Source organism: Manis pentadactyla, chromosome 8 (assembly GCF_030020395.1).
Source record: "Manis pentadactyla isolate mManPen7 chromosome 8, mManPen7.hap1, whole genome shotgun sequence".
NCBI lineage: Eukaryota > Metazoa > Chordata > Mammalia > Pholidota > Manidae > Manis > Manis pentadactyla.
In genome coordinates this window covers 12,308,460-12,329,281 of record NC_080026.1, presented here as the reverse complement: position 1 = coordinate 12,329,281, position 20,822 = coordinate 12,308,460, and the positions used below count along the sequence as shown (strand labels likewise).

General features: G+C 40.3%; 1 protein-coding gene across 6 annotated transcripts in view; it reads right to left on the bottom strand.

The window, feature by feature from the left end:
- The window catches only part of LOC130684532 (tigger transposable element-derived protein 1-like), a 169,838-nt gene that overhangs the window by 83,612 nt on the left and 65,404 nt on the right, over positions 1-20,822 (bottom strand). For 2 of the 6 annotated variants that reach the window (XM_057505494.1, XM_057505497.1), the window contains exon 2: positions 20,374-20,516. In XM_057505494.1, coding sequence (XP_057361477.1) covers positions 20,374-20,516 — 143 coding nt within the window. The other 4 variants (XM_057505492.1, XM_057505491.1, XM_057505493.1 and 1 more) reach the window with 4 other exon arrangements.

The following is a 20,822-nucleotide window of genomic DNA, read 5'->3' as shown; positions in this document are numbered from 1 at the left end:
GGGCATCCACAAGTTCTGGACAAGGCCTCCTCTATCAGGAGGGGCAGCCCCCAGCTCCAGAACAACATCCAGTTATTTCTGAGCTCCAGTAGTCCCTACTGGAGTTTTATGTCTGGTTTTTCCACCTTGAACAATCTCTTAACAGATCTTCTCAAAGAAGTGACACTGAATACTGCTCCTGCATTCTAGGGGTGTAAAACCTTATCTGCCTCTGTCCTTACCTCGACCTTCTTAACCTACTTCATTCTTACAGCATGTAAGCCATTCGTTTCTCTAGCAGTGATAGAAGTTGAGTAGTACAAGGACATTGTCACCCCAGGGTGCCTCCACATGGACTTGGAGAAACTGTCCTCTGCCCCATTCCATCGGGACAAAAATCACTAAGAACCGGTAGGAGAGACAGCAAGTAATAGTGGTCACCCAGAGGTGGGGAAGAGCACTGAGAGTGGGGTGGGCAAGGAAGGCTTCATGGAAATGAGGCACTCAGTGGGATCTTGCAGAGGGAAGAGGGGTTGCTAGGGGAGGGAGGGCGTTCTGAGCCATGGGAAAGGTGGGGGACAAGGCAGGGTGAGCAAGGCTGTCTTCTGAGGCTGATCAGCAGACAGGTGTGACCAAAGATGCAGATGTAGAGCGAGGAAGGGGGGTTAAGAGTATACCACTCAAAAAGGGTGCCAGACTGCAAGCTGGAAGGTGAGACTTTACTCTATGAGCTAGAATATGAAATTTTCAGGTGAGGTCCTCAACCAAACCAGAACTGTAGCAGAAACAACAGGAAATAGTTAATGCAATTAAAAAAACATCCAGAGCCCACGACCCTATATGATTTGCCTGCCTCCCCAAACCCATCGCTCCTTGGGGAAGGCTGTTAGCCAGCATTCTTCCACAGAGCTTTCAAGAGTAGGAGAACAAATCTTTTTCTTGAAAGGCTATCAAGATGGGGTATCGCATCAGGATTGGGTATCTCAGTATCCACCACACATCAACTTCAGGATGGTTTACCTTGGGTTCTGGGAAAAAGGAACGGAAGGGTATGGAATATTAGTTGAATTTCTTTTTTTTCCCTTAAGAATGAAAAGTGATCTGGAGCAAATATGGCAAACTTCTAGCATCTTTTAGATTTGTTGATTGATTGATTGGTGTCCATTATATTATTTTTTCTACTTTTCAGTATGCTTGCAAACTTGGAATATTTTATAATTATAAATATTTTAGTGTTGAGCCAAATATATTTAATTCCATTTCTAGGTAGAAAGTATTGGTGAGTAAGCAAAATGATTCACTCTTATAATCAATATCACAGCTATTTTTAAGGAATAAGTATTCTTCCCAATTTTAACTTCCTTCTTAAAGGAAGTATCAGAAAATCAGAGTAGTTGTTTCTAACTTTGAGTCTAATATGACTGTCATCTCTCTACCCACAAATGTTCCACAATCCCCTGGTGGAGGTGTTTAGCTGGGACGAGAAAGTGTTGTTACAGGCCGAATGTTTGTGTACCCCTCCAAATTCATATGCTGAGGCCCTAACCCGCAGTGTGATGGTATTTGGGGGTGGGAACCTTTGAGAGGTACGTAGTTTTAAGTGAGGTCATGATCATGGAGCACCCATGATGGGATTAGTGTCCTTATAAGGGGAAGAGGACAGATCTCACTCTCTTTCCATATAAGCACAGAAGGGAGGAATGGGACAATAGGGGAGGTCGTGCACACACACGGACGAGGCAGCCATCTGCAAGCCAGGAAGCAGGTCCTCGCCAAGAACAGTATCTGCTGCCACCTTGATCTTGGACTTCCCAGTCTCTAGAACTGTGAGAAATAAATGTCTGTTGCTTAAGCCATCCAGTCCACAGCATTTTGTTATGGCAGCCCAAGAGGACTAAGACAAGGGTGTTGGGGTATGGTGGGAGAGAGGGAGCGCTGCATTCTCTTTCTCTTTTAGACGCACACTGGGGCTTCTGCTCTTTAGGATTAAAGACTTCCTCCCTACCTTCAGCCTTCTGCTTTCTTGCTCTCTTTTGTTCCTCTCTCTTTCTTCTTCCTTCCTGTAACCTCTTTCTTTTGTTCTGCCCCAAATTGTGGTGGTCAGTAGATATGCTTAGAATGGAGAAGTGAGAAACATTTTAATATTTTTTCTTCCCCAACCTCCATCCTGCCGGAAACAGTGACTTTCGTTTTTCTCAGCTCACTCATTTATAGTAGCAGCCAGATTTCTTTTGTCATCTGTGTTTGCCAGTTCATAAATTACACAGTAGGTACATTGAGTCCCGTTATATCATGCTTACTTGTGAGTTTCTTTGGTTACCACATAATTATCTTGGGGAGTAATCTGTTGTTCTTAAAGTGGGCTGCCCGAATCTGGTATAACAGGTTGGCCTTGAATTTGAGTTAAGGTTCCAGCATTATGAAAGAATAATATTTGACATTTGAAGATACCACCAAATATTTCATGGACTCATCCTCATTCATCATTGTCAGCTATCTATTGAACCCCAGAGTTCATTATATTGTACAATAGAGCCTCACACAGGGTCTTGAGCAAAAGACAATAAATCCTGACAGGTTTTAAAGAGTGACTTATAAGCTGCAATCTCTCAGGAAATGGCAGAAGCCTAAAATATGTTTCTTTCCAAATAAGTCCACAAGGATTGTCCCAAGTGTCATAATTATATCATCAATTTATGATGAGGCCACTTTTAAGTCAAGTAGGATCTCATAAATTCCACCTTAATTTGCAGAGGTGGTGTGTATGTTCTGGTGGTGGCCGGGGGTGATATAGGTGAGGAAAACATGAAAAATTCCACTGCGGGAGGAAAATCTATCAGCACAGGTGAAAATAGAATTAAGTTTCACTTGTACTTTTAAAAGGGTATTAAACCTTCATTTGAGACTAGTTGGAAATTAGCTACTTCTGAAAGCAGCTAAAAGCTTAAAGCCTGAAGTCATTTTTATGTAGCATATGTATTTAAGGTGGGGGATGTGAACAAAGATCAGGGCTTAAAACTTCCCAGGTAGCTTGCGAGCAAGGAGGGGAGGACAGGGGAATAGGCAGACAGCCAAGATGTTCATCTGATAACTAATAAGTCTACAGGAAGTCTTCTGAATCACTAACCAGAGGTCTGGCCTTAAATGTGGCCTCAACAGGGTAGGGCTTTGAAGGATGGGAGACTCAAGTTCATTGATGGCCTGGTAATCAGGGAGTGAGTTCTGGATATCTTAAAGCAAGATTGGAAGTTCTCATGGTCTGAAGGTCTTTGAGCCCTGGATGACGCTGAAATCCTAAAATTCTGTGTTTTTTTGCATTATTTGGAATGATGCAGAATCCTGAAACAACAAAATATCAGAAGTGGAAAAAAATTTGAGGTCTGTAAGATCCAACCTTTCATTTTGAGTAGAAAAAGGACCAGGGCCAAGAATAGGAAAAAAGTGACTCAGAATAGCTGTGGTAGTTACTGCCAAGTTAGGCCTTGAGACCAAATGGTGATTTCCAGGCCAGTGTTCTTTCCAGTAACCTACGATCTCAATTCTGTGCCCATGGCATGCCCTGGGCACCCAGCATTAGCTTCATCCTCCTCTTAACAGCTGCTTTCTCTCCTAATTGTAAAATGTATGAGCATACAGGAAGTACCTCAAATGGAAAAAAATTTCAGAATATCTTCTTTAAATCTAGCTTGAGACAGCTACTTGGGTAAACTTTTAATGTCATTTTGAAGCTATAACTCAAGATCGAAGTGTCTTAATATGGTTATAACATAGTAATAATCTGGCTGATAAAATAATCTCAATTCACTGTAAAACATCTGTGTGTGCTGCACTGTCTGATGCTCTTGAGTATGGCTATTGCTTCTCAAGGTAGAATGCTCAGCATCTCAATTTTCTGTCTGGCTTTTAAATTGTGTCTAATTAAAGGATTTCACATTCCTTCAAAATATTGCCTCCTCAAGCAGAAATAAAATGACCAAACCACATTTTGTATTTCTTCTTATAAAAGACATTCTGTTAATATTTGGGTGGGTTATTTTACCTGAAATGTGTTAATTACGTTAATTAGCCTTACTTCAAGAACAGTACCTAGGACTAGGGGCAATGAATCTGAGTGAGGTCACTGTCGGCTGAAAACCTCCCTCCGTCGCCCTACCCCACTTCCCCCGTGGCTTTCCCACTACAAGGAGGCCTGGATATCAGAAAGCCCTGCTCTCACTTGGAATTGCTATCATATGCGTTACTGGGGGAATGAAAGCATGGATGCTATAAAAATAATATTCAATAATTTTATTAATCTTATAAAAAACGATGAGGCTCAAAGAATAAGAGCACCTCAGGAATCAAGGACACAAAATGCAGAATTCTTAATCTTAATGAGCAAAGCCATGTTACTCTCTTATTTTTTTTTTCCATATGTATTCCTTTGGTCACTTACCTGGATAGGAAAAGAAAAAATAACATTCTGTATGGTGGTAGCACTGAGCAGGCAGGGAACAGTGAACTTTCAACCCCCTTTATGGAAGCAGAAAGTACTATGGACTGAACTCCCTCCCCAGATATCACTGTTTTGCGGAGACTAAAAAGGACCATGAATTTTTTTTGGACCCTGGTGGCTGACGGAAAACATTACAAAATCTTGAAAGAAAAAGAACGTGCTGATGTAAACTCCATCATCGTCTTCATGGCAGCCATGCCCTATGCACTCTGACAAGGGCCAGGTGAGGAAAAACAACCTTTATGCCAGGTCTCTACTCAAACTTTGCAGATGTCCTCACCCTCATTCTGGTTCTCCGTGCAGAGGCTGTATTTTTTCCTTCCACAGAGTCAGTGAAGCTGTCTGCCAGGACGGTGCTTCTCAGACTTCAGTGTACACATAAATTGTTTGGGGGTCCTGTGTTAAAATACAGATTCTGGTTCTGCAAGCTTGGGGTGGACCTGAAATTCTGCCTCTCTACCAAGCTTTCCAAAAGCTGATGCTGTTGGGGCATAGACCATATTTTGAGCAGCAAGTGTCTAGGACAGTTGCTTTTAAAATTTGTTGATCATAACCCACAGTAAGAAATACATTTTGTGTTAATACATTATGGCATAACACATCTTATGCCATACTTTTATGTACATATATGTAATGTATGTGTGAATATGGTTATAAATGAATGTAAAACTATAACAAGTTTCATGGAACAATTACCTCTACAAGCTATAATATTTTCTAGACTAATTTTATTTCTATAGCTATCTTGGTTGTGTTGGTGGTTACATGAATCTATGCAATGTGACAAAATTGCATAGATCTATACACATACACACTCAAATCAGTTCATGTATTGTCAAATCTGTCATGTAATTATATGTAATGTCATGTAATCTGAATAACTCTGAGGATTGTACCAATGTCACGATTCTGGTTTTGATATTGTCCTACAGTTAGTTATGCAAGATGTCAGCACAGGGCATGGTAAACGGTGCACAGGGTCTCTCTGTACATTTCTTTGCAATTTCCCGTGAATCTCCAATAAGTTCAAAATTAAAAGTTAAAAAATAATAAATGGATTGGTACCTACAAAATTGGTTTCAAGACCACTAATGCTTCAAGAGTCAGAGTTTGGAAAACTCTCCTCCAGGATATTATGAACCTTGGTGGTTTTTTCCACCACAGCAGCTGCTCTAAGTGGGGGAGGCTGAGATGTGTGGTTCATGGTATGCAAAGGCGGCCATGGGATGAGCGGAATGTGAAGACGGAGGGAGGAGCGTGGGAAGAGGCTTTCTGAGGGCCTGCGTGGATCGCGTATCTCAGAGAGTTAGTGGGTAGCTGGTAGCCCTCAAGTGAGAGGCAAGTCAGAAATACTAGGGTGGATTGGCTGTCAGAATTTCTCTCCTGACACTTCCAACTTCAGAGTGGAGCCCATCCAGAGTTTTGTTTTTGTTTTTGTTTTTGTTTTTGTGTTTTTTTAAAGTCTGTGATCATGCAGTGTAAACACAGAGCCGAAGAGGACTTGAAGATGTTTGGGGAGGAGGGAATGTGGAGGATTATTGGAGCATATGAGTGGGGAATACGTGGATAAAGGCGGGCCTGGGAAAGAGGTCAGAACTTGGGGAATCACTGTGATTTTTAGCCCTGGATTCAGACTAAGGAATCTAGGAGGCAATTTTATATATTTAACTTCTTAAGCATCATAACAGAACAACAGTACCATGCAAACCACAGAAATGTACGGATTCATTTTTCTCAGAGTATTACAAATCACAAGAAAAATAAAGAGGAAGAAAAAAGCACATTCCTTGGCCAGAAGCTGTAGAATGGGTGAGGGGCGTCTTAATCAACCACGACTTTAATGTTATAAATGCTGAAAATATGAATCATACAGTTGTTTCAAATTAATACCTAATTGATTTGTCTAAATGTGAGAATGAACTTATACTATTTTTGTAAAGCTTCTTTGCTGTTGTTCACCTCATTTTTGCTAAGATGCATATTCCTTTCCTAACTAGATAATGTTGAAGTATTATTTTGCTCTTGTAATCCAATTGCAGGTAAATCAGAGATATCAGCAAAGCCTAATTTAGAAGAGAAGGCTTTTCTGCATGGCATAATAATTCATTTCAATTAGCATGATGAAACAAACTGCAGGACCATTTTTCACTAAAAATGTTGTGGTGGAGTTCAGGGAAATATTAAAGACATTTCTAGAAGCACAAACAAGCTTACACATGCACTTAGTTGCCCTAAGGAAAAAGAGAAGATTAAAAATTATCTCATCATGCAGATAAGACTGATCTGTCCTCTTCAACACTTTAGGTGAAACAGAATCATATTTATAGTCATTCAATGTATGATCCTAGGACATGTGCCATAAAAATATCCCTTTTATTTGCATTATTCTTCTTTAATGCACTTATCTAAGGAAAAGATAAAATAGAGTCGATTGTGGGTTTTAATAAAAATATGATAGAAAAATACCCATAAGAACAGATATTGCTTCCAGGAACTGAATGATATTGAATAAAACTGATAGAATTAAGGGTTACCAAGAACTTTCTGATATAAGCTTAGGGGGATTTCAAGTTTTGTAAATGAGAAAATGTAGAAAAATATCAATCTAAGATAGGGTTTGTTTGCATGTGAATGTGTGTGTTTGTGGAGACTGAATGGCCACAAACCATTGAACTGATTGTGTATATGGCCAAATGGAATGTGTATGACCAGCTGACTTATAACAAACTAAAGAATGAAGAAGTAAAAAGGTAGGAAGAGCTATAAAACTAATTGGGGTCCAATATGCTTTGAGCAGAGTTTAATTTCCTTAAGGAGAAAAGAGGTCAGGAATGGAATGAAGTCAATGAGAGCCGGAATACGACTCACTGTGAAGAGTGAAAAGCAAAATGGCCAACACTGAAAGGTCAGTGAATATCCTAGAGACAGGAGATGAACTTTAAACAAAATAGAAGGTAATATTTCTATCTGTGTTTGAGAGTTGTTGAAATTGTTATTTACAAAGGCAACTAAAATCGCCAGGTGTTGCTTGCATAGAATCTAGCTTGGGTATGTATTTAACTTATTAGAAAAATCAAAAACATAGATGTTTTGAACTGGGCAATAAAATATTTACACTCACAGCAAAATTGTTGCTATTCACCAAATTTACATCCTGTTTTACTATATTCTTTCTTGAAAGGAAAAAAACACAAAACCCTAAGAAGTCTTCATTATATGAATGACTATTCATATAAAACTTTTCCTGTGAGTGTGAAATCAAGTAAGGTGATTTCCTTCGTTTGTGAAAAAGCTGCTGCCCATCAAAACCACTTGGGGCTGATATTTTACATGCAGCATTTCATGTTGGGAGAGCATGAGTGCAGGCTGGCTGATGCTCATCAACTATCCACTGTCTTAAGGAACAGCGATGACTGAGCGACGCAGATTCTGACTGTGCATCCAGGTGCTTTCCAAAGTAAAGCTGAAGCAAGTGATTGCTACTTTGAGTGCCCACAGCTAAGGGCATCCTTTTGATTCTACAAAGCCTGATTTCTGGAAATAAATGTTCATGGTTTTCCTGAAGGTTCATAATCATTAAAATGAACAATTGTTATGAGGGCCTTTCTCCTTAAGGACACCCCCATAACGTGAGGTACTAGTGCCCTTGTCTTTTCCTGCCTCCCTGCCTGATGCTGTGAGATTCTGGGAAAGACCATATGATGCAGCAAAAGGATGCTGGGGTAACAGACAGTATAAACAGGCTTGTAAAACTCAAACAGGTCGCCAACAAACCCGGTGTTGTGCCTAGAGCTTCCAGTAACACTCGTGTTCTCTTTTTTTCCCCAGGCATTCTGTTAAGCTTTCCCTCATATATCACTGTTGCATGTAAATATTTGGACTGGCCCTTTCTGGCACTATACACCTATGTTATGCTTTTAAAACTGTGACTCGCCCTTTCCCACCCACTTGTGGGAAAGGCTGTTTTGCCTACATTTTTTTCCCCAGTCACACATATTCTGAGTTTTTTTGGCATTGCCACACGACAGTTTGCTCTAATTTGGCTGTGCAATGGAGTGTTACCCAGGCTTTCTCTCCCTCTTCCTTTAAGTAAAGGAATGAGTCGGAATATACGCTAGGCTGGGCCGCCATGGCAAGAGAGGAGGAGGGTCGGAAGGGAACCAGCGATGCTCTTTGTCCCTGCATGGGGCACTACTGGCCCTGCTCCCAGAAGCTAATAGAAAGTTGGAATCGGGGACGGCTTCATAGGCTACTGGCCCTGGTGCATCCGTTTTAAGGACATATACCCAAAACTCTCCATAATTGCTTAATGACAGCAACCTGCTTGTTGAGAGGACAAAGGGAATTCCTTGAAGCTGTATATATTCTGGAAATGTCCTTTATTACTTTGATTATATGTTTATTTGGGGAGAATGATGGTGTTTGTGGGGGAGGACTAAAGACCTAGTATCTCCTCCCTCCACCACCACCCCCTGCCCCAAATTTGGCGTGTCTACTGACATGTCTTTATAAGGTACTTGAACTATGAAAATGCAATACATGTTTACAAACTACATATGTATATATACATATATATTCTGTCCCCCTCCCCACTTTGGTCCTTTGTTAAGCACTCGAATAGCAAACAGAAAGAACTTATCTTAAAAATCAGCAGGGTAGCACTAACTGGAATGTAATTTTACAAAACCTGGCCATCTTTCAACAAGAGTGGGTGGATTTTAGCACTACAAATGTTTGTGTATTATGAAGTATTTGCCATGGTGACAAAGCTGGGAGAAACATCCCATTAGCCACAGACAGGCTACAGATTGTTCTGATTATCCATGTCCAAAATTCAGTCTGGTTATGGCTTTGTGTTACTTTCAATGTTTATAAATGCTCCATTTTTTTCTTTTCAACATACTAACCTACAACTTCGCAAATTCAGATATTGTAGGCATTTAATTTAAAGTTGCTTTTAAACGTGTTCTTAGGACTTGTTCATCTAACCTGTGTGTGGATTATGTGTGTGTCATTGTTACATGTAGAGTGGATATGTTTATAGTGCTAAAAATAATAAGCTTTGAAAGAATGAAAGACTTGTGAAAGGTATCCTGGAGCACTTATTAAAAATAAAAAGGGTCACGGAGAGAGAATGAGAACAAGAAGCAATGAAGTGTCTGCTCTAATTTATTTGCAGGGATTTCTGACTATTGATTTCAGTTTTAAAATTACAGCCTCTATTTTTAAAAGTGACTTTTATTTCAAGTACATGGGGAGAAATGTGAATTATAAATAGCCAACAGAAAATATGCCACTGCATGTAAAGAATCCACATTTTTCCTCATCCAAACGTTTTCCTGCTAAGAAAAACATGGGAAAAATTTTAATGACTCCTTTTGCCCCTATTTTTGGGGAGACCGTTTATAAGCGAATGGCACTTCATGTAGTGGAATGAATCCCCAAGCAATAAACCTAGTATCAAACAGAGAATTTCTTTGAAGTTACCCATGGCTGGGCAAGGTAGAAGGCAGGCAGAATAAGGGGAAAAGATAGACAAAAAAAAAAAAAAAAAGCTTCAAGGTCATATGAAGGTTAAAGAAAATAGGTCACAAAAAATTAATCCTTGTCATCTGAATAGTATTGCTGCTAAACTGAACCACAGTGGAAGCTGGAACAGTCTGAAAATTTAGTGAAGAGCCATTGCACATTAGGTCTGCAAGTGCAACAGCTCAAACTTTCTCTTACTTTTCTGGGTGACTTTTAGTGGTGGTGACACTGATATTTCTTTCTCACATAAACAAGGAAGAAATTCTAATTTACTTATTTATCATTCAGTCTTCCAGGGCAGGTGATACAGCAGATTTCACTAAACGAGACTGAGGAAAGACATTTTAATGAGGACATAAAATGCCTGTTTTAGGTATTTTGAGCAAATAAAGTTTTGCTGACTCCTTCCAAAAATTATGCTTTCTCAATGCATTTTGAAATGTACTGATTCAAATGCACATCTGTGCAAATGGAATAGTTGTTTCAATAAAATATAGTAAGGTTTTCATAGTCCCTAAATATGCTTGTGCTCAAAAATGGACCTACTAATACAATACACAATTTTGGAAGGAGCAAATTAAGGAAAGTTTTATAAGGACAAAGGTTTCTAAAGTCTTAGTTCTAGGATATTGCCTAGGTCTGTATGGAACATTTCTAATATTCCTAGTTCTAAGGTTAGTGTGTGTTTTGAGGTCTTATTCTAATACCAGTTATGTTTGTTCTTGCCAATTAGCTGGTTAGCTAAGGTTAGGAATACACACTGAAGACTCTAGCATTCAAGCAGTCTAAATTCCCAACACTGCTGAATAATTTCAATGGCCAAGAAGTAGACAGTCAGAATAGGGCATGGACTTCTGGGGAAGTACTTTACTTAATATTTGGCCATCATCATTTATTTCTAGCCTGCATTTGCTGCAGAGCTCACATTTGTCATTTTCCAGAAGACAGTCTGGACCACTGCCTTCCAGACTGGAGCTGAGATGTTCATTGGGGCTTTCTCTATCATATTTTGCTCATGACTAAATAAAACTAGACAGACATAAAAGGCTAAATTCCTGACACATTTCTTATAATGGCATATTTTCATATTTAAAGAATGCCTGGCACAAATTTGGGTTTCAATGGAGCCCTACATCATCTGTTACTTATTTTGGAGCAGCCACTACCACATATGCAAAAGTCTTTTGCAGATAAATTACTGCATTTCAATCTAAAATTACATATAAAGGATTTCGTTCCTTAGAATAAAATTCTTTACACAGTTATCACAAAAGGATCATGTGAGTTCCCTACAAAGGAACTAGGCATCACACTGTGTGTGCATAAATGTGTGATCAGTTACTAAAGTCATTGCTATAAAAATAGTATGCATGCTTGCTTTATTTGAGGACACAGATGCAGAGCAACATCCATTGAGGGTATAGACAAACAAATGCTTCCTATTCACCATACAACTGGGAGCCTAGGATTTATAGAGCTTCCTATTTGGAAAATGCACTGTGTCCCCACTTTACCCCACAACTTCTCTCCCAAGGCCCAGTGAGCATCAGCAGGAAGATACTGGCAAGAACTCTTCCTCTGCTTTTGCATTGTCTGCACACCAGCTTCTCTGCCTCACCTCCCCACTTAGTAAGTAGAGTACTGTATGCATACCACTCAAAGTCCAGCTTTTCAAATTAAAGGAAAATTTAGAAGCCCTGGAGGAATTAATACTAGAGGACCCCTTCCATCCCTTCTCTCTATTCCCACAGGAAATCTAAGATCATGCAAATACCAACTGACCTTTATAGCAACAATCTTACTGTGCTTTAATGTTTGCTTGGCCAGATACCTTCTTGCTGCGCTATAAGCAACATCACAGCTATAAGCAACACCACCTAATTATTTCTACCTTCATAATCCCTGGCCTAACATAGAGCCCAAGATAGAACTAGAGTTGTTTGCACCCATCAATCAATGGCACAGGTATCTCATAAAATAGCAATGAAATGATGACCTGATTTAAAAAGACTATACTGAAGCAATTATATCAGTTGTATCAATAGGTACAGAATCATCATCTGGGGAAAGTGCCAGATTCTTGACTGGTGTTATCTAATAAGTGTTAGAAGAACTGAAGTGTACAGGTGAATCTCCCCTCAACTACTCCTCCCACTTGCCAGCACCCTCCTACCACACTATTCTAATTTACAGAAGGCCTCACTTTTCAACCAGCCATTGTGGAGATTGAGTAAGTAAATAATAAGGTATTGTGATTGTAAATATCTCATCAATCAGGATCTCCAGGTTTTTCCTGAAGAAAACACTTTGTTATTTCCCTAAAGTGTTTTCAGTTATTCAGGACCCAAGCACTGAGCTGGGAGCTGCTCCCTACTCTGCCCTCACAAAGAGAAGGGAGGCCCAGGAGCAGGAGGGCACAGACCTCAGGGAGCCTTCACAGTCCTCCTGGAATTTCCGGAAGCCACACACACAAGCTTGGACATACTCTGGACACAACATCTGAGTCATGCTAAGCACCTTTCCCATAAGTATATTTGGGCCACTTCAAGCAAGTTGTTGTTCTTAGTAATAAGCACTACATAGTCATAATCGAACTAGAAAACTTAATTTAGAGTCACTCTAAGACAAACAGAAGAGTGGCCCACTAGAAAGGAACCGAACCAGCATGGACTATAATATCCAGAGAGAGGGCTGAGCACCTGTGAATGAACAATTCCCTTGTTTTGCTTCAGCTACACAGGGATGACTCAGCAATCCCATTTTTGTGTTGTTGCTACTGTTGTTGTTTAGGGCTTTTCATAGTTCCTGATAACAGGTGGCCATTATCAAGTCCTTTTACCATTATGCATACCTGCAGTGCTCATATTCTCTCTCAGGTAATTAGAGTAATCAGCAATTAATTTTGTTCTTACCAAAACAGACTACTAAATAACTCTTAAAGCCCATGAATGGCACCAATACTTCACTTTCTCTTGTGTATTCTGACCCATTAATTTGACTAAATCTACTGGTCAACTTAGCTCTTCACATAACTTTTCTCTAGTCCCCTTATTTATAAGAAGCAAGAATGGATTTAGTTACACAGCTTCTGGGTAGAAGAAAAGATTGAAGGAAGTAGAGGTGTTTATCTAAGCTCTGATTTACGAGGAGTTGGGAGTAAGGATGTGATCATGAAAGAGGTAGAAGAATACATACAAGACTTTATGTAGACTGTGGGGAAGATGAATGAGGGAGGCCAAAGGTTGAGAGGAAGATGAGAGACATGGGCAATGACAGGAGACAGGCAGTTTTGGGAATGTGACCCTTGTCTGTGGGGAGGGAATTGGGTTGGCTGATACTGGTGTTCTCAGTAGAGCAAAGCTGTAGATTGCTTCATAGCTGCTTTAGCAAACTTCGGTACTAGGCCACCTCCATATTTATTCAATATAGAACTCCAGCTGAGAGAATAAATAAGCCAACTACTTTGGTTTTCACAACAAGATGTCCCTTTTGCTGCCTAATATTGAAAGTACATGCATCTGACTTCAATATAAAGTCTACATTCTAGATACTTGTCAGATAACTGGTCTGTTGCATGCAATTTTACTGTAATTCACCTCAAGTTCTTTTCAGGAGTAAGTGGGATATAAATTATAAATAGTACAAACTTTTAAAACAAACTCTCCTGTTCTAAACTTGACACCACTATTAGACATCTCTGGGTCAAAAAGAAAATATTACCTGTGCTTTCTTTCTTCTGTTTAAGAAGGCAAGAAACTATAGGATATTTTAGAAAGATTTCATCCACACTCTTACCTTAAAAAGTAAAGTTTAGCATGGAAAGGAGTCAGCTCCAGTTATCTGGAAAATGCATTTATGTGGAACACTTCATTCCCCAGTAATGTCAACCAAACGATACGTCGTTACAACAGGCAATGATGCTTAACATCAAAGAGGATTGGACCTATCACATTTTATCACACTTTTGCTAGCATTCCAGAAGACCTCCTTGTTCCGCTTTCTTTACCACTGCTGCAAAAGCTGAATTGAATATCCAGAGTTACCCCTGGCAATTAAATTGGTAACATTTTGTTGTTTGAATTTCCATTAGAAATTCATGCATGACTACATGGCAAGGGGAAAAGGAAGCAATAATGTGAAAAGCCTGGACACAGCATGACATTACCATTTTATATAAATGTACTTATATTTTCAAATAGATAGCAATGACTCATTAGAGGAAAGTTATTGCATCTTTGTATTACAGTGTTACTGAGCTTAATGCAGAATGTCCTTTCATCAGTCACGGAAAGGAAGAGAGAGGCTTGGGTTGCTCCTCATTGACCTTTCAGGCATTACTCAGGACTAGACCACATCATGCAAATATTTAATCAGCCCTGAAAATTGTCAGCAAGAGGCAGTTAGAAGCAACATTCTTCATTTATTACTGGCATTGCTGTAAAGCACTCAAGAAATATACAGGGGCACACTAATCCCGTCCTTCAGCTAGACTCCTGGGAATTCTCACTCCGTCAGCAAAATGTGCCTGCCAAAAGCAAGAGACAGGGTTTGGAAGACCATTTCATTTGAAAAAACATGAAAAAGGGCTAAATGATGGGCTCAAAATCTTGACATTTTTGATGAGGAGTGGGAAGGGAAAACTCATCCAAAATGATCCCATCTAGGAGGAAGACAATTTTCAAACCCATGGTATATGAATTAGCACAACAGGGAAAAGTTTGAATCTGAATTCCAGCAAAATAAGCCCTGGTGGAATTCTGAGTTTGTATGAGAATGAAACTAGTCTCAAGGATATTACTTTTTTTTTTTAATTTTATTTTGGTATCATTAATCTACAATTACATGAAGGACATTATGTTTACTAGGCTCCCCCCTTTACCAAGTCCCCCTCACATACCCGTTCACAGTCACTGTCCATCTGCGTAGTAAGATGCTGTAAAATCACTACTTGTCTTCTCTGGGTTGCACAGCCCTCCCTGTGCCCACCCACCACACTACACATGTTAATCGTAATGCCCCCTTTCTTTTTTCCCGCCCTTATCCCTCCCTTCCCATCCGTCCTCCCCAGTCCCTTTCCCTTTGGTAACAGTTAGTCCATTCTTGGGTTCTGTGATTGTGCTGCTGTTTTGTTCCTTTAGTTTTCTTTTGTTCTTATACTCCACATATGAGTGAAATCATTTGGTACTTGTCTTTCTCCGCCTGGCTTATTTCACTGAGCATAATACCCTCTAGCTCCATCCATGTTGTTGCAAATGGTAGGATCTGTTTTTTTCTTATAGCTGAGTAATATTCCATTGTGTATATGTACCACATCTTCTTTATCCATTCATCTACTGATGGACACTTAGGTTGCTTCCATATCTTGGCTATTGTAAATAGTGCAGCAATAAACATAGGGGTGCATCTGTCTTTTTCAAACTGAAGTGCTGCGTTCTTAGGGTAAATTCCTAGAAGTGGAATTCCTGGGTCGAATGGTATTTCTATTTTGAGCATTTTGAGGAACCTCCATACTGCTTTCCACAATGGTTGAACAAGTTTACATTCCCACCAGCAGTGTAGGAGGGTTCCCCTTTCTCCACAACCTCCCCAACATTTGTTGTTGTTTGTCTTTTGGATGGTGGCCATCCTTACTGGTGTGAAATGATATCTCATTGTGGTTTTAATTTGCATTTCTCTGATGACAAGCGATGTGGAGCATCTTTTCATGTGTCTGTTGGCCATCTGAATTTCTTCTTTAGAGAACTGTCTATTCAGCTCCTCTGCCCATTTTTTAATTGGATTATTTGCTTTCTGTTTGTTGAGGTGTGTGAGCTCTTTATATGTTTTGGATGTCAACCCTTTATCGGATCTGTCATTTATGAATATGTTCTCCCATACTGTAGGATACCTTTTAGTTCTATTGATGGTGTCTTTTGCTGTACAGAAGCTTTTCAGCTTGATATAGTCCCATTTGTTCATTTTTGCTTTTGTTTCCCTTGCCCGGGGAGATAAGTTCATGAAGAAGTCACTCATGTTTATGTCTAAGAGATTTTTGCCTATGCTTTTTTCTAAGAGTTTTATGGTTTCATGACTTACATTCAAGTCTTTGATCCATTTCGAATTTACTTTTGTGTTTGGGGTTAGACAGTGATCCAGTTTCATTCTCTTACATGTAGCTGTCCAGTTTTGCCAGCACCATCTGCTGAAGAGATTATCATTTCCCCATTGTATGTCCATGGCCCCTTTATCGAATATTAGTTGACTGTATATGTTTGGGTTAATGTCTGGAGTCTCTATTCTGTTCCACTGGTCTGTGGCTCTGTTCTTGTGCCAGTACCAAATTGTCTTGATTACTGTGGCTTTGTAGTAGAGCTTGAAGTTGAGGAGTGAGATCCCCCCACTTTATTCTTCTCAAGGATATTACATTTTAAAACAGATTTTGAGAGAGAAATTATCACATTTGGCTGTGCAGGGAGGAGATCTGTGCTGACAAGTCAAATATAAAGGGAGGCAGGGATCAAATGTCCAGGGAGAAGCAAGGCCAAGCTTCCGAGCCAGCCAGCCGGGTCCTGAGAGTAGGTCTCCAGAAATTAGGGGTCTTGGGTGACTAATTGGGAAGCCAGCAACCTGGGTTAGTCCACAGCCAAGAGGAAGAGTCCTTAGTCTTCCAATCTGAGATAGACTCCCGGAAGCAGCTCTAGAAGGGCCAAATGCAGCTTATAAAGGGCTTCTGCTGCCCCTCAGACATTCAACATCCTTTTTTCTAGTGATAATATAATAAAGTTCCCTAAAATCGCCCTCTTAATATTTTTTTCTACACTGTCATGGCTGCTGTCTCCAGACCACCATGGAAATGATAAAGGCACTCCAAATAAATCAGGGCGTCAGGACCCAGACCTCAGGACCCCTTCTGGTCATGGTCATCTTGCAGGTTTGCGCCAGGTCTCTGAACAACCAGGCCAGACTGCGAAACAAGCAGGGGCAAGGCTGTATAAAAAATGTGTTGACCACAGATCCATAAACTCAGAAAGTCACTTAAGATTAAGGAGAACATGCAACCTGGTTTGCCCAGGACAATGCCAACGTATGGCTACTATCCCAGAATAATTGTAAATAATGCCTCATCACTCTTAAATGTCCCAATTTGGATTCTGTATTGTCTGGACACACTATTGGAGACAGTGTTTATAAAAATCATCTTCTGACTGAAAATACATGCAAAAGAGCAAAGGAAGTGAGGCTGAGCTGGTAAGCATGGAGCCCAGACACCCAAGTGAAAGAGCAACAGGTATCTGTTACTTCTTTCTTAAAAATGAAGTGGAGAAAATACTAGAGGTTCGTGAACAACAAACAGTCAAGACATGTTTCTATCTATGCAAAAGAAAGTGTTTGGATCTAGAGATACAATGTTGATAGCTAAAATGGGTTCTGTTCAGTAAAGAACCAGCTCTGATTAATTGGCAATAAAAGGTAGAGTATTAGTTTAAAGTTGCTATCTGAATTTCTTCATCTTTGTGTGAGTAGAAGTGGTGGTAATAGAAAGATGGTGTGTGTGTGTGTGTGTGTGTGTGTGTGTGTGTGTGTGTGTGTGTGAAATTATTAACACTTCTTAAAAGGCCCTTATGAGGCTCTAAGTAAAAATTTCATACAGAGTGGTATCATTACAATTAGTCATAATTTATTGAAAAGGCTTTGAAGAAAACAATAATACAAATTCATTTGAAAGTCTCCAAGCAAAGGGATATGGTCAGGAAAATGGAAGGAGAAGATAAATTTCTGACTGGCTGTCAGACCATCCCTTCTGTCTCAGGAAGGATATAGAACTGATCTGTGTGGGACACACACAGTGAAGCCCAGACCCAACAGGGACAGCAGGGCACTATGAGGAACTCCAAGTTCTGTTATGTGTTTTGCTCTTTAACTGAAGGAATGGCAACAAGTTTGAAGGAGCATTTTTGTGTTAGAAAATGATGGCAAGGGAGGGAAACCTTAGTAACTTTATAGTGAATATATAAATAATATTCCTTTAGGCAGAAGACCTTGCTTTGCCCTTGGCCATGGGCTAAGCTGACTGTCGCAGCAGAGAGCCCATGGCAGAGGCCTTCTGAGTCTGGAAGCTGGTGTGACTGCTGCTCCCCAAAGCAGGGCGGTGCAACGGTGTGCCCGCGGCTGTTCAGCGTCTTGCTGGGATCTCTTTAACATGCCTTGGTCATTTGGTAAATCACAGCTAGCCTGGAAAGCACTTCATAACACTCATTTTATCTCTCCTTTTTTGTCTGTTGCTGAAATGAGCATGAACACCTTGTGAACTATAATGTAAGAGGACCTAAAATGACGGTGATTCTGGTCCTCTTCATGCAGGAGGTAGGAGACAGTGCGGAAGAGAGTAACACCAGAGTGGGTGGTGGGAGGCCCTGTTTTTTTCCTTGTAATGGCTCCTGCCTAAGTTGCCTTTTATCCACTTAGACCCACACGGCAAGTTCATTCTGGAAATCTCCTCAGCTTGGCTGTGTGCAGATGTAATCAGACCTGCTCTGGGCAGTCCTAATTGCAAACACATTTCTCCCTCTTTGTGGCCATTCCTAAGCAGGCAGTGGTCAGAGCCTTGCCAGGGCTTTCTGGCATCTTTGTCCTGCTTTGTTTCCAAATCTGCATTTTTCTATGAGAAAAGATGCACAAGAAATTGTAAACAGGATGATTATATGGCAATATGCTTTCCAGTGCAGGCTTTCCTTGTGGATTATTTTAAATGTGTAGGGGTTTGTTTTGGTGTGTTTTTTTCCCACTGTGCCTGTGAATCTGGAAGATAAAATGTTGTTTTGAAAGCACAAGTACATGAATGCACTAGAAACCTCCTACAACATTAAGACACTTTATGAAATATTATTGGGAGAAACAGCAAACAAAAGAAGACGGAAGGAGAACTGAGTAGCTGCAAGGTCTCCAGCCTTCGACTTCCACCCCTGCAGATATGGGATCTGGACAGCGTGTCCTGAACAGTATGGCAGAGGAAGAAAAGCGATGCACAAACAGCTGCAAGTTCAGAACGTCACAAAGTTATCCCGTCTGAGATGACAATGTTTGGGGTGAAGCAGGGTATGTTGAATACAATTCTTAGACAGGGCACATCTCCTGTCCTTCTCCTATGCCTCCACGAAATTTTCCACTGCAATTTGTGAAGTCAGATTGTTCTGAATCTAAAGATGGGATAGAGGTAATGGCCAACACAGGCTCAGCCTTCAAGTCGAATGCGGGGACACAGCACCTTTATTTCTTTTGGTACATAAAATCACATGATTCATGGCAGTTTGAGCTCAAGGGCACATCCGGGCCCCCTGACAGCACAACTTCAAGCTGCACTGGGCACACGTGGGCTTAGGGTGTAGTTGGCACTCCTTCAGCAAAGAAGCCCTGGGGCGTCCCGTCTGCTTCCTCATTGCTGATTTGTCTTCTGTGCCAAGCACACAGCCTGGCATATATTAGCAGCTCAAAAACTGTTGTTGAAAAAATTACCAGTCTGCCACCAGAAGACTGAGCTTGTTCATAACCAAAGTATCTCCGAAAAACAAACTTGATTTATTCCTCCAACAGGGATGCAGGGATTTTAAAGTAAGTACCATCTTGCCTTCAGGAAGCTACAGCTGAATGAGAAAAAAACACATCTACAGGGGTCGTGTGCACAGAGCACGCTGGGAGCACAGAGCAGAGTCAGGAAAGGTTTCATATAGGAGACAATCTAGGCAAAGCAAACTCTGAATCCTATAGTCCCCATTAGCAAAAACCATGCCAGTGTCTGATCTCCATCATTTCTTTCATTTTCGGGAAGAAGAAGAGATTGAATCATCAGAGCATAAGGATCACTCCAGACATATTAGAATGTATTTGCATTCTGAAAAATGGAAACTGCCATAATCTTTCTATGTATCACACTCAGATATAACAAGTTCTCTTTCTGAAGAAGTCTGCCTTCAGATACTGTGGGATGCCCTCATGCCAAAGAGCCAGGCAATCCTAGGCTGATGCTTCATAGTTAAGTGGACTTGAGAATATTAGTGAGTCTGGTGATCCCTTAACTACAAAATGGAGAGAGTGTATGTCACATGCCCATCAAAGCCGTCCCCTCTCATACTGTCCCCCAACTGAAAGTACACTTGGCATGTTGACGTTTTTGTAAATAACCAATAGCAACACTAATGCATTCACTGACAAAGGAGAAGTGTGTTCTGTATCTGGCTTAGACCAATCAGGATTCCACCCCTGGGCGTGAGCAGCAGCCCAGCCTCCCTGGAAGTGGAGATCTGTCAGCCTGTGGGAAAGTTGTCAAATGAGAGCCCTGTTAGCCTGGAAGAATGGCATTTGAGTAGACAACCAAGAGTTCTTGCCACACTTACCTAATATTACGGAGTTAGCTAGAGGAAAAACTTCTCTCTGATTCCTATTCCAACATAGCATGCTGCCTCCTCCGGAGATCAAGGATTTATGGCTTATAAAATACTTCATAGGCATCCTGTGAGAAATCCAATTTTTATTTTCCCTGTAAGATAAACAGAGAAATTTATTTTTTCTTATTTTCTTTTTGGCTTTTCTCAAACCATGATTCACAGTGTGGTAATGATACAGCCATATATATCCTCTGCAAAAAAAAAAAAAAAAAAATTCCTTAGAAATGGGCCAATACGTTACACAGAGAATAAGTTTATGGAATGTAAATAGTATAATTTCGAAACATTTCCACTCTGTTATTCTTTTAAAAAGTTCTACAGATAGAAGAAAATCAAAAGGAGTTATAATTCTATCAGGACCGGAAGCCAAAGCTGTGGATGCTTCTGTGAAGTTTATC